Source organism: Gorilla gorilla, chromosome 2, assembly GCF_029281585.2.
Source record: "Gorilla gorilla gorilla isolate KB3781 chromosome 2, NHGRI_mGorGor1-v2.1_pri, whole genome shotgun sequence".
NCBI classification, from domain to species: Eukaryota; Metazoa; Chordata; class Mammalia; order Primates; family Hominidae; genus Gorilla; species Gorilla gorilla.
In genome coordinates this window covers 136,975,158-136,989,095 of record NC_086017.1, presented here as the reverse complement: position 1 = coordinate 136,989,095, position 13,938 = coordinate 136,975,158, and the positions used below count along the sequence as shown (strand labels likewise).

Below are 13,938 nucleotides of genomic sequence, written 5' to 3'. Positions count from 1 at the left end.
TTGGTCAGTCAGATAAAGGTTTGTTAATTTTGTTGATATTTTCAAGAAATCTAAATTTGATTTTGTTGATTTGCTGTATTTTTTTCTGGTCTCTGTTTCATTTATCTCTGTTCTAATCTTTATTATTACTTCCTTCTGCTAGTTTTGGGTTTAGATTGCTTTTTAATCTCATTCCTTAAGGTGTACAGTGTAGGTTACTGATTTGAGGACTTTATTCTTTTCTAATGTATGTATTTACACCTGTAAACTTCTTTCTTAGCACTACTTTCCCTGCCTCTCATAAGTTTTGGTATGTTGTGTTTTTATTTTCCTTTGACTAAAGGTATTTTCTAGTTTCTCGTGTGTTCTTCTTTGACCCATTAATTGTTTAACAGTGTGCTAGCTCATTTTCATCTTTGTGGATTTTCCAGTTTTCTTTCTGTTATCGATTTCTAGTCTCATTCCATTTTGATTAGGAAAGATATTTTGTAAGAGTTCAATATTTTTACATGTATTAAGACTTATTGTGTAGCCTAACAAATGATTTATCCTGAAGAATGTTCCATGTGACCTTGAAAAGAATGTGTGCTCTGTTCTTCTTGAGCAGTGTTTTGTACATATCTGATTGGTTTGTGGTGTTCAAGTATCTTATTCTCTTGAGTTCTATCCATTTTTGAAAGTTGGGCATCTGAGTAGCTAACTGCTCTTGTAGAAATGTCCATTTTTGCTTCATATATTTTAGGGCTGTGTTAGGTGTGTATGAATTTATAATTGTTATATCCTCTTGCAGCATCAAACTTTGTATCAATATAATGTCCTTCTTTGCGTCTTGTAAACTTGTTAGATTTAAAGTCTCTTTTATGTTACTATTTGCATGGAATATTTTCTCCATCCTTGTACTTCCAGCTCTTTTGTATCATTATGTCTAAGTGATTCTCTTGTAGCATATGTATGGATGCTGGGTTTTATCCAGTCATCCAATTTGTGCCTTCTCATGTTTAAACTTTAAATAGATTAAACAGGAGAGTTTAATCCATTTACATTTAACTTGGTTACTAATAAATAAAGATTTATTTCTGCCATTTGTTTTCTGAATGTCTTATTTTTTTGTTCCTCAGTTTCTCTATACTGTCCTTTTTTGTATTTGGTAATTTTTTTGTAGTGTATCACTTTGATTCCCTTCTTTCTTTTACTGTGTGTTTTTAGTTATTTCTGGGTTGTTACTTAGGGATTACAATTAACATCTTAAATTTATAACAAGGTAGTTTGAATAATATCAACCCAGCTTCAATAGTATACAAACACTCTCGTTCTATACATCTCTTTTCCTTCCCCTTTATAGTGTTACTGTCACAGTGTACATTTTTATACATTGTATGCCCATTAATATATATTTAAAATTATTGTTTTATGCACTTGCCTATTGTCATATAGGAAAAAGAGAGAAGTTACAAACCACAATAAAATGGACTTTCTTACTTACCTATGTAGTGGCCTTTACCTGTGTTCTTTATTTTTAATTGTGTCATCAAGTCTATGGTACTTTTATCTCAGCCTGAAAGACTCTTTTCAGCATTTCTTCTAGGGCGGGTCTACTGGTAACCAATTTCTTCAGCTTTTGTTTCTATAGAAATATCTTAATTTCTCTTTCATTCTTGAAAGATAGTTTTGATGGATATGGAATTCTTGGTTGCCATTTTTCCCCAAAACTTTTAATATGTTATCCAACTCCTTTCCGGCCTTTAAGGTGTTTTAGTGGAAGTCAGCTTTTAATCTTATCAAAGACCCCTTGTATATAACAAGCCGTTTCTCTCTTGCTACTCTCCAAATTATTTCTTTGTCTCTGGATTTCAACAAGCTGGGTGTAATGTGCCTTGGTGTGGATCTCTTTGATCCTGCTTGGACTTCATTCATTGTATGTCTTAGATGTGTATATTCATTTCTTTCCTCATGTTTGGGAACTTTGGGGCCACTATTTCTTCAAACACATATTTAGAGAAACCTTTTTCTCTTTTTTCCTCTGGAGCTCCTGTGAGTATGTTGGTATGTTTCATGGTATCCTATAAATCCTTCAGGCTCTTTTCATTTTTCTTCATTCTTTTTTCTTTCTGCTCCTCAGACTGGATAATTTCAAGTTTGCTCATCTTTCCTTCAGCCTGCTCAAAACTACTGTTGAACCTCTTTAGTGAGTTTTTTGTTTGTTTCAGTTATTGTACTTGCCTGCTCAAGAATTTCTATTTGACTTGTTATTATAGTTTCTGTCACTTTGATATTCTCATTTTGTTCATACATCACTTTCTTGATTTCCTTTAGTTTTTTGTCCATAATTTCCTTTAGCTCATTGAACATATTTAAGGCATTTGACATAATGTCTTTGACCAATAATTCCAATATCTGATCTTCCTCAGGGGTACCTTCTTCAAATTCTTTTTTGTTCCTGTGAATGGGCTCTTCTTTCCTATTTCTTCATATGTTTTGTAGATCTTTCTTGGTCATAACTGGACATTTTGGGTGTTATGTTGTGGTAATTCTGGAAATATATTTCTCCCACTTATTAGGGATTATTGAATCTTCCTTGTTGAGGGCTAGAACCATCTGTTTGTGACTTTTCCAAATTATTTTTTGCAAGGTGTGTTCCTTGTTGTGTGTTGTCATTGAACTTTCTGTTCCATTGTTCTCGCAGTCAGCCAGTGACCTAACAAAGATTTCCATAAATGTCTGGCTACCAAAGTGGAGGGAAAGTATTGCCTTTTAAAATCTCCTAGAAGCTACTTCAGCCTGTGAGGGTTGAAACAATGACTGCCAGCCTTTGTGATAGCTTCTCAGCAATCAAAAGGAATATCAGTGCTCAGGACACAATGCTGGTGGTCAGAGGACAAGGTCCTTATTGCCCACCCTGGCTTCAGCAAGCTGCGTCTGGAATATGACCCAGCCGTACTTCAACTTTTTGTGGCAGAGGTGGGAGGTGGGGTGTGGCAGCCAATATCTTATGAGAGGCTGAAATTCATTGAAATTGATTGACATTTACCAGCTTCTTGACCAGTCTTTCTCCTTGGTGCTGAAAGCATTTGACTAGACCCCAAAGTTCCAACATATTTGATTCATGTAAGTTCCATAGTTATTTAGGTAAGGGGATACATTTTTGGAGCTTCTTGTTCTGCCATCTGCTGTCTAGACATTGGCCTTTATGTCTTTTGGATAAATACTTGAGAGTGAAATAGGAAGTATGTTTAATTCTTTAGAAAGTGCTAAACTGCTTTCCAAAGTGGTAGCACCATTTACATCCCTGCCAGCAGTGTGTGCAAGCTCCAGTTGCTCAGGGTACTACATCTTTCCCAATAGTGGGAATGGTCAGGCTTTTAAATTTTAGACATTCTAATAAATATGAAGCTATATTCCATTGTGGTTTTAATTTGCATTTCCCCAGTGCCTAATGATGTTGAGTGTCTTGTCATATTCTTATTTGCCGTCCATATTTCTCCTTTTGAGAGGCATCTGTTCAATCTTTTGCTCATTTTTAATTAGGTTGTTTGCTTTCTTAGTATTGAGTTTTGAGGGTTCTTTATTCTGAATACAAGTCCTTTATCAGATAATGTGATTTGGAAACATTTTCTTCCAATCTGTGGCTTATGTTTTCATTCTTTTAACAGAGTTTTTTGGAGATTATTATTAATCTGCAAATTATTATTATTATTAGATGGGTCGTCATATTTACTCATCGCAAAATAGCAGAGCAGCTATTATTATTTCTGTTTTACAGGTGAAGAAAGTAAGGCTTAGAGGAGTTAGTCATTTGCCCAAGGTCACAAATTAGAAAGTAATGGAGCAGGAATTTGGACCTGGGACCATCTGAGTCCACAGCCTGGGCCCTTCTCCCCAGTTCTGGGCTCATGGCTACCTCCCGGTGCTGGGATGGAGCCTCTCTGGGGTGTTTGGCACCACTGCCACTGCTGCTAGCGATGCAGGCCTGCTGACCCCCTCCCGTGTCCCCATCTTTCCATCTCCTTCCTCCAGGCTGGTGGAGGAAGTGAAGGAGCTGTGTGATGGCCTGGAGTTAGAAAATGAAGATGTGTACATGGCATCCACCTTTGGGGACTTCATCCAGCTGTTAGTGAGGAAGCTGCGAGGGGACGATGAGGAGGGCGAGTGCAGCATTGACTACGTGAGTGCTGGGCCCTCCCTGCAGCAGGCCCTGCAGAGCCCTCAGGCACCTGCATCTATGACTACATAAGACAAGAGGGGAAACCTGGGCATTCATAAAGTCAGGGCCCCAGGAGCCCACCCTTCAGTTTCCCACACTCTCCCTGCACCCGGGATAGCCTGGGGATGTCAGTACAGTGGGGCCAGCTTGCCAGAGGATGTTGCTGTCTGATGCTTAGGACATGGGCCAAACTCTGAGGCCCAAGGCAGGTGATCAAGATATTAAGAAGAGACTTTTAGTTCCCACTAAGGAAACAAATAATCCTATACATTCAACTTGTGTGTATGGAAGTGTGACAAGTAATTGAAAATCTATTTTTTAAGGAAATTAAGAAATCTTCCCTGAGCTATCTTGGTAGACTGCCACCTCCCATAAGAATGGGCTTTAGCATAGTTTGTTTGGCTGGTAGATTGGAACAAAAATGGGTGAAGTAAGGGGCCAAGGTGGACCCAAGGGTGTCCTTGGGCTTGAGGACAAATGACTGACGAACAGATTTCAGGAGGAGGATCATATCCCAGAGGTGCCTGGGTTCAGGGAGGAATTGCCAATCCACAGGGATGTGAGTGGTGGGTGGTGGCATGTCTGGGGCTTGCCAAGGGCTTCATTACCCACTGGCATTTTCCTCTGTCTGAGAGTCCTCTTAGCCCACCCTAAGGAGGCTGAGGAGCCAGCCCAAGGTGGCACAGGGAGTAGGTGGAAGCGCAGAGCTCCCGCCAGGCAGCCTGGCCTCAGAGCCTGTCCTTTGTCTCTCCCCTGCTCAGCTGTTGCCCACATGCAGCTCTGAAGCCCCAGGAGGCCCCCCCGGGCAGTGTGCGTGTGTGACTGTGTGGCCATCTGTGTATGTTTCCTGCACCCTGCATGGGTTTGTGCTTGTCACTGGGGCCTTTCTTTCAGGTGGAAATGGCAGTGAACAAGCGCACTGTCCGCATGCCCCACCAGCTCTTCATTGGGGGGGAGTTCGTGGATGCCGAGGGTGCCAAGACCTCTGAGACCATCAATCCCACCGATGGAAGTGTGAGTGCAGGCCCAGCACCCCTTCTCCACATTCCCCAGCCTCCCTGTCCTTCCTTCCCTGCCCACACTGGCCTCTGGGGGTCCTGACCCTGAGAGTCTCTGCTTGGACATGTGCCTTTGAGAGGGACGGGAAAGAATGCCAGGTGGTTTCCAGCCCACCCTACTGGAGTGGAGTGGAGTCGAAAGGAGGTGCAGGGTGGTGGCAGGTGGCAGGAGGGCTCGGAAGTGTCTTGCACCTGCTTCAGAGACTGGGAACAGAGTTCCTCCTACCCCAAGGAAGAAATTAGGCCACTGCCACACTTGCACACTTCAGCAGTAGCCCCAGTGTGAGACTACCTTGTCTACTACTTGAGCCCTCCACCATTAGGACATTCTTCTTTGACCTGAGTCCTGTGTTTGCCACTCCTTCTTGACTGTGACCTTGTGGCATCATGAGCCAAAGCCCGCCTATGGTGGATACACACATGAACATATCCAAAACACAGGTTTCAAAGCAGGGCTTGCTTTTATGGCTGCATACTGACATTTTTCTATCCTGTCCATCCTATAGAATTGGCCAAGTCCTTGCAGAAGACAGAGAGCACACTCAAAATGAGTCATTTGAGGGGAGTTAATGAAAGACTCATCTGCAAAGGGAGAGGGAGGGGGTAGGGACACAGACAGGACAGTGCAGTGCCCTTGGGATGGAGCATCAGGAGGGGCTGAGGATGGGGCCTTGGCAGAAGGGGCATGGCTGTCTTGTGGCGGCAGACAGGAGGCACTGGCTTTGCCCTCCCTGGGCTGCCCTCACCACACCCCACCGGCTCCCCTCACCACACCCAGCAGGCACCGAGGTGAGGGAGCCTGCACGGATGGCACACTCAGGGCAGGAACAGGGTGGGGACCTTGGGGTGTAGACACACAAACAGCCCTCTCCCAGGGCCCTGTCTTCCCTTCCTGTGTAAGCCCTCCCAGGGTTGTCCTTTGGCCATGCTTCTCCTCCACACCTGCTCATGTGGACGGGGGCCACCTCACTGGGGCCCCAGGAGGAGGCCAGGGAAGCAGGCAGGGGTATCTGTGTGCAACTGGCTTAGGGAGAACTTGTCATGGCTCTGCTTCCACTATAGGTCATCTGCCAGGTATCCCTGGCTCAAGTCACCGATGTCGACAAGGCAGTGGCCGCAGCCAAGGATGCCTTTGAGAATGGACGGTGGGGGAAGATCAGCGCGCGGGACCGGGGCCGGCTGATGTACAGGTGGGAGCCCAACATGTACCTGCCAGCCACTGCCACCATCAGCTTCTGGGCAGTGGCAGGGGGGGCACTTCTGTGGAGGCCCCTTTACCTGCCAGGAGGAGCTGGGTCCTGGGGAGGCTATGGGACCGAGGCCATCAGATGGACCAGGCTGGGGCTCCTTGCCTGAGGCTCAGAAAAGGCTTCTCAGAGGAAGGGATATGAGAAACAGGAGACATTTCAGCAGAGTGGGCTCAGGGGAGGTGCCTGGTGGAGGTGAGGAGGTGCGGAAGCCAAGGGATGCTTCCAAAGTGGGCGCAGGCTGGGCCTCCCAGGCAGACAAAGCACTTCCCTCACCAGCCTGGGCTGGAGGGGACTTAGCTCCTGCACGCAGAAGACAGCAATGGCCAGAGAGGGGCTGGCCTGGTCTCTGCTTGCTCAGCCTGGCTCTGACTACTGGAATCTATAGGTTTCACATTTTCTATTAAAAAAAAAAAAATTTAAGCCAGGGAGAAAGGGGCCTTCTCTCCTTAGTTCCAGTTCAGACGTCTTAGGCAAGGACTTATGATGACTTTAGCTTATGACCTTAGAGTGAGAGGAAGGCCTGGAAGAGAGGTGCTGTGCCCCTGGAACCACAGGGCCTGGCGGGAAGGAGCAGTCACCCTCACAGAGGTGGAGTGATGTTCCTGGGAGAAGAGAGGGTGCGGCCAGATAAGCCGAGAACACAGGCGTCTTGGGGCCTGGCTCTTTCGCTGGGGTCCTGGAAATGTCTAGGGGTGCGAAGCCAGGTTATGGCGTGGTCCCAACGAAGCTCCTCACCTGGCAGGAGAGACCCTGCCTTGGCCTTGCGGTCAGAATGGCTTCTGTTTCTGTTATACTCCAGAGGCCAGAAAAGCCGGGGCAGCCCAGCAGCAGGAAACTAGAGAGAGGGGTTGCAAGAGCATGGTTTGCAAAACCGAATGGAGATTAGGGTTGGGGCAGGGAGGGCTGTAGGGGCCGGGCATGCCCAGCCTTTCATAGGTTCCAGTCCCCTTTGCAAGCCCCTCAATTCTAGAAAGGCACTGGCCGCGCCAAGTGGTCCCTAGAGTTCCTGGAGGTCAGGAAGAGCTGTGAAACAGGCACGACAGGTGGCAGGAGAACCTCTGGCCTGGGCCCTGCGTGCGCGTTTGGTGGACCGCACGGCCAACAGTGCGCGTGGGGTCCCTCGCTTGGCCTCTGCTGCCATCTGGTGGCTTGTGTCATAACAGATCCTACTCACCCAGAATGACAGTGAGGGGGGCACCCTGGGCAGCTGTAAGTGGACCCGTTCCTGTCCTGTGCAAACTCTCAGGCCCCGTGAAGACCTGGGAGTGCCCATTACTGGTTCTGCCTCAGCTCAGCATAGCAGAGGCTGGGTCTAGGTGTCCCGGAGGGGGCAGTACAGGAGCTCCCAGATAAATGGCTGCAGAGCACTCTGTCAGGGTGGCGGGACCACCATGGGTGTTAGGGAACACGAAATTCACTGCAGGAATCAGACATTACACAATTGTGGAAGCTAGGAAGAAGGATCCAGAGGGAGAGTTAGACACGGTTCCTAGGCAGTCCCCTGAACTCCTGGCGGACAGGATAGAACCTCCAGGGAGTAGGAGCAGCCGTATCCAGCTGCCAAGTGGGGCCACAAAGAGGAGCTCCTGGGAAAGACCGTGGGGGAGCTGCTGGCTCTGCCCAGATACCACTGTGGTCCACGGTCGAGAATCTGACAGTGGTCCAGGCTGCTGGTGGTCAGTAGGGCCGGCCGAGCCTGCTGGGCACCCCTGCATCTGCCCTGCAGACCTTCAGAGGGAGATGGCAGCAGCTTCATTTCTCCTGCACTGCTACCCTGGCACCCAGGGACTGGGCTCTGGGGAGCATGGGTGCCAGAGTGTGAATTCAGCAGCCTAACTGAATTGACAATAGAATAGTCCTGCAAGGCAGCCTCTCAGAGCTTCCCGAATAGTGCACTCGGGTGAGGGATACTTTAGAAAGTGTGTCCTGGGAACTGGATTGATGACACAGCCATGTCACACACAGGTGGAATTATCTAGAAATGTAGGGGATTCAAAGGATTGGGGCTGATGAAGGAGAAGGATGTGAGCAGGGGAGGCATGGCACACCACAAGCTTTAGTGGGCTGCAGGTTGGGCAGGGTTGCAGGAGACGAGCAGTGAGACTGTCCCAAGGCTGCCGTGTGGGCTTCCATGTCCAGGTGACAACACACAGTGATGCAGTGGGAGCCTCTGGATCTGAGGGCTGCCAAGGGCAGTAGCAGCTTTCACCTTATCACCACAAGGCCCTGTTTTATCAATGGGCAACAACTGCTGGTTGAGGTTCCTCTGGGTATGCAAAGCAGCGGGCCCTAAGTGGCTAAAAATGTACCCGTTTGGGCTACTTTAAGCCTAACTGGGAGTGGGAAAATTTGAGTTTGGTGCCAGCAGGCTTTGGAGCAAATGGGTCTCATTTATATAACAAAGAGGCAGCTCCTGTCTTCGCAGCTGGGGAGCCTAGTCCTCTATCGGCCGCTAGGTGATGTTTTCACTATTTGCTGTACAAAATCGGTTTTTCTCAGGAACCGATTTACGCATGGGCTTTCCTTGCCCAGGGTGGCCTCGCTCAGTTGGTTTTATGCAGCAAACCTGAGCTGAGTGCTTCCCAGTGCTGTGCTGGGCTGGGCGCCGCAGAGAGCAGGGAATCAGACAGCGCCCTGCCTCCTGCAGCCTGGATTCCAGTGGGCAGGCAAATCGTGATGAAATTATCATCTACCTGAATGTCTGTTACAAACTGTAGTGGTGGGGGAGTGAAGAAAGGCAGAGGAGGCTATCAGAGGATGTGACAGGGAGCTCTGATCAGTCAGAACATGGGTGGGGATTTGGGTCGGCTTCCCATTGAGTCCGTGTCTGAAACAAGTACAGGAGGCTAAGAGGAGAAACAGGAGTGTGGAAAGAGGGCCCAGACATGCAACACAGCCCCTAAAAGCCAAGGCAGGAGGCTAAGAGGAGAAACAGGAGTGTGGAAAGAGGGCCCAGACATGCAACACAGCCCCTAAAAGCCAAGGCAGGAGGCCTGACTGACCTGAGCACCTGGAAGAGGCCGATGTGAGGAGGAGGAGGGAGGCAGAGGAGCTGGGGTCTTGCGGCCCCAGAATGAAATGGAAATGGCCAGGAGCTGCTCGGCCAGGCACAGAGTTGCAGATGCATCCTGAGTGGCATGGACAGCTGTCACAGGTCCTGGTGGGTGTAGGCAGGTGAGGACCGGAGCAGGCCTGGGGTGCATGTGGGCTTCGTGGTGCCTCGGTGCAGAGGGGAGCAGTGTGGGAAATGGCTGGCAGGCTTTGGTCCCACACTTGCCTCTGGGCCCGAGCTGCCCTGTCTCCAAGGCTGAGTTTGCTCTGGGCCTGTGGTCTCCACTTTCCCTGTCCACCCTCCCCCTAGGGGATGAGAGGGGCACCCTCATAACTCCCAGGCTGCCCACAGCTGCACATCCGTCAGAATCAAGGGAGGGCAACCCGACCTCAGCATGCTCAGGCTGAAGCCAGTCTGTGTAAACGCGCCAGCCCCCACGTTGCTCCCTAGTCAGCCCTCCTGTGATGGGGATGGGGCCACCTCTCCACCTCTGGAGATGCCAGGCTCAGGAGCATGCCCCCACCATCCTGGACTGAACAGTTGGTTTATTGGTGCTGGAAAGACAGATGGACTTTCTCCTGGTTCAAGCTTTCTGAAGACAGGAAGGGAAGCCTCTTGGGCCATGACCCCTTTGCTGTCTGCAGCAAGTGGGTGAATGCCTCTGCAGGATAATTTCAGAGGAATAGGATAAAGTAGTGGATCCACAGATACTTCAGGAAGGAAGCGAGGGAAGATCGAGGAAAGGAGAGAGGGACAGAGGGTGTCATCCTCACAGCTATCCGGTGGAGTAAACGGTGCTGGCCCATTGCATGGATCAGAAACGGAGGTCCGCACATCTGAGAGTGGCAGAACTGGGGTAGAGGGCAGGACCCCAGCTCCTTGAAGAAGGGCCTTGTGAGGGCAGATGAGGCCATGCCAGGCCTGAGCCCACCTCCCGCTTCCCCTCACCCTGGCCAGGTTGGCAGATCTCATGGAGCAACACCAGGAGGAGCTGGCCACCATTGAGGCCCTGGATGCGGGTGCCGTCTACACGCTGGCCCTGAAGACCCACGTGGGCATGTCCATCCAGACCTTCCGCTACTTTGCTGGCTGGTGTGACAAGATCCAGGTGGGGCCCAGGCTACCACCCAGTGTGAGCACACACAGACTGGCCCAGCCATATAGGGGAACTCCAAGGGCAGCAGTCATCTGCATGCTGCGCAGCAAATGACCACAACTGGTGGCTTGGAACAACACCTGTTTATTAGCTTGTGGTCCTGCAGGTGGGAATTCCAGGCAGGCTGGGCTGGGTTCCATGCCAAGGTCTCACAAGGCCAAAGCTAAGGCGCTGGCTGGACTGGGCCTTATCTGGAGACTCTGGGACAGAACCTGCATCCAGACGAGTTCTGGTGTTGACAGAGTTCAGTTCCGTGTGGATGCAGGGCTGAGGCCGCAGGTCCTTCCTGGCTGCAGGTCCCTGCTCAGGGCACTGTATCTCCCAGCGGCAGCAGGTCACTCTCGGGCTTGGGATCCCTGTGACACTGTCTTCTGCCTGCTTTTCTGGGGGCTCCTGCAGTTATTCTGGGCTCATGGGCACTATGTCCCCACCTTAGGGTCAACAGGGACAGTCAACACCTCACAGGAGGGAGTGTCACCATATCTTCAGGCTCCCGCCATCAGTTGTGGAACTTGGGGGCCATTTGTGGAGGCTCCCTGGGGAGGTCCACCTCTGCAGGACTCATGGCGTCTCTGCCAGATCAGATCTGGGCTCCATGGTTCCTCCTCTCAACCAGGGCATGACAGCGACAAGGGAGGTGGGCTGCCTGGTGCCCACCCCTACTCCGCAGCTGTGTAGCTTCTGGCTGCAGCTGGACCCCCCAAGGCCTGGGCCTTCTACATGTGCTCAACTGCTTAGAGCTGTGGGGAGGGGGACACCCGGCCCTGCCCCCACCCTCACCCTTTCTTGCTCGAATGTCAAAGCTAGAGGCTTTGCTGGTACCAGGACCAGCTTCCACCCAAGGGCTCTGCCTGCCAGGCTCAGAGTGGAGCAAACACCTTGCCCCTCTGGCTGCCCCCCTGCCTGTCTCTCAAGCCTCAGGTCACACCTAAGCTGGTCGCTTTGACTTCCTCCTGGAGACCCTGGTGGAGACTCGCTGCCTAGAGGGGAAGGGGTGTGGACCCTGGGCCCCTGGGTGACTGCCCCTGTTCCTCTTCCAGGGCTCCACCATCCCCATCAACCAGGCCAGACCCAACCGCAACCTGACCTTGACCAGGAAGGAGCCTGTTGGGTGAGTTCCTGCCCAGGGCGAGGTGCAGCCTCGCGGTGCTTTCCATGCAGTGCACGGAACCGTAGCACAGCCTGCGGGAGCTCACAGCACCCTGTGCGTGCATTTATCAAACAGCCATCCGTGTGCTTCTAGAGCACCTGCTCCTTGCCAGGCACTGTTGTAAGGACTTGAGGACAATTGTATTTAATCTCCCAGTAACACTGGATCAGTCAGGTCTGGGGTGGGAAACAAGAGTAAACCCAAAAAATGTCCAAAATGGGTATGGTGGTCAGTGTTCATAAAGATGAGGAACTCCTGCACAGCACTGAGGAACAGGAAATATAGAACAAAGGAGGAACAGGCAGAGGACGAGAGCCGCTCAGCAGGAGGAGTGCAGACCCCGCTGGATGCCAAGCATGTAGGCGCCGGGAAATGAACCTGGTGTGAGGCACCTCACCTCGCCACCCAGTGGCCCCAGGGCAGGAGTGGGGAGAAGGGCTTGGAACACAGCCACCGGGCTCTGGGTTTTCCCTGCTAGAGGAAACTGGGCAGTGACCACTCGAGGCCATACATCCTGATTTGGCCCCAGTCCTGGTGAGTCACTCACACGCGTGCCTGAGGAGGCTTACCCAAGAGTGCATGGCCACTGTGCTTGGCCAGTGACAGCAAACACCAGAGCAGCAGGTGCTGGTGCAGCCCTGATCCATGATCTGCACTGAGGATGTGCCTGCAACTGGGCCTAGAGAGCCCCAGCCCTGGGTCCACCCTCACTGCGCCTGCACGCGGTGCCACAGGAGAGCCTGGCCAGGGTGACCTGGGAGCAGGGCCCAGCTGGCATGAGCACCACAGTCATTCCCACCTGCTCTGTGCCCCTTGCAGGGTAGGGGACCTCACAGCTGTGGGCATGGCCAAAGGCCCCTCAGCTCCACCTGAATGTTGGAGTATTTGCAATGAGAACGTGCTCCAATGTCCCTGTGTCACTGACAGCTCATGCAGATGAACAACCAAGTCCTCAAGCACGGGCTGGAGGAGGCTCCTGTGGGAAAGTGGGCTGTGGACCCTTAGAGCCCCAGAGAGGAGCCAGGCTGCAGGTGGAGGCATCGCCTCCAGGGTCCCCACAGAGGACATCGGGCAAGGTCTGCAAATGGTTTTGGTTGTCCCAACAGAGGGGGTGATAGAGTACGGCCCCCCACAACAAAGAACTGCCCCGCCCCAAATGTCAGTAGTGTGGGAGCCAAGAAACCCTGCTATGGGGCAGTGGTCAGAGACCTTTGTCATGCTTTGAAAGGGGCTGGGCTGGGCTGGGCTGGGCAGGGCAGGGCGGGTCGTGGCCCACCTGGGGCCACAGTTCAGAGCCACACTTGGGTCTGTGAGGTTGCCCACCCTCCCAGCTGCCAGCATGGGGTTGGGGGGTGTCCAGCCCCATCAGACTGAGGAGGAAACGGACACTCTGTCACCCAGAAGCATCCCTATGTCACCCTGTGAGGCTGGCCTTGGACCCAGGACTCTGGGCGCCTGGTCAGCACCCCAGTGTGAACACATCCTGCCCTGGGGCCTGGTCCCAGCAGCTCACACAGACCAGGGCTTGCCCAAAGGCAGGTAGGCAGGGCCACTGCTGACCATGCACCTGGTGGGCCGTGATTCTGGAACTAATGGTCTCTGCCTGGCAGGGAGGCCGCCAGGACCTCTGGGCTTCACCCCTCCCCACCTTCACAGGGGACCTCGCCTCAGTGGGAATGTTCTGGAGCCGGAACCCAAGATTGGAATCCCAGCTCCTCCCCTTTCTAGGGCAAGCTCCCAGCCTGTCTGTACTCAGTCTCCCCAACTGTCAAATGGTAATAAAACAGTCCTGTCCTCACTGAGTTGTTTGGATGGGTGAGCATCAGGTGTCTAGGGCACAGCGTGCTGTGAAGGAGTTAGGAGGGCCAGGTGAAGGAGCCATGCAGGGCCGGGCCTCCTGGGTAATGGGGCTAAGAGGAGAATTCTGTATGTGGTTCTGAGAAGGAGCAGAGTCCAGCTCTTTTGGATGTTTGTATTAGGAAATTTACTAGAGACCGTGTCACTGCTCCACTCGGAATCCTCAGGTGGCTTCCCAGTGCCCTTGACATGGAATCAAACTCCTCGCTTGGCCATGCAATCCGGGCCTGGTATC

At 51.4% G+C, this 13,938-nt stretch overlaps 1 protein-coding gene across 5 annotated transcripts in view; it reads left to right on the top strand.

The window, feature by feature from the left end:
- Positions 1-13,938, top strand: part of ALDH1L1 (aldehyde dehydrogenase 1 family member L1) — a 94,614-nt gene that overhangs the window by 56,154 nt on the left and 24,522 nt on the right. For all 5 annotated transcript variants that reach the window (XM_063704124.1, XM_055383861.2, XM_019023662.4 and 2 more), the window contains 5 exons: positions 3,994-4,141; positions 5,075-5,194; positions 6,301-6,428; positions 10,498-10,648; positions 11,737-11,807. In XM_063704124.1, the coding sequence (XP_063560194.1) occupies positions 3,994-4,141; positions 5,075-5,194; positions 6,301-6,428; positions 10,498-10,648; positions 11,737-11,807 (618 nt within the window). The remainder of the gene's footprint in view (positions 1-3,993; positions 4,142-5,074; positions 5,195-6,300; positions 6,429-10,497; positions 10,649-11,736; positions 11,808-13,938) is intronic.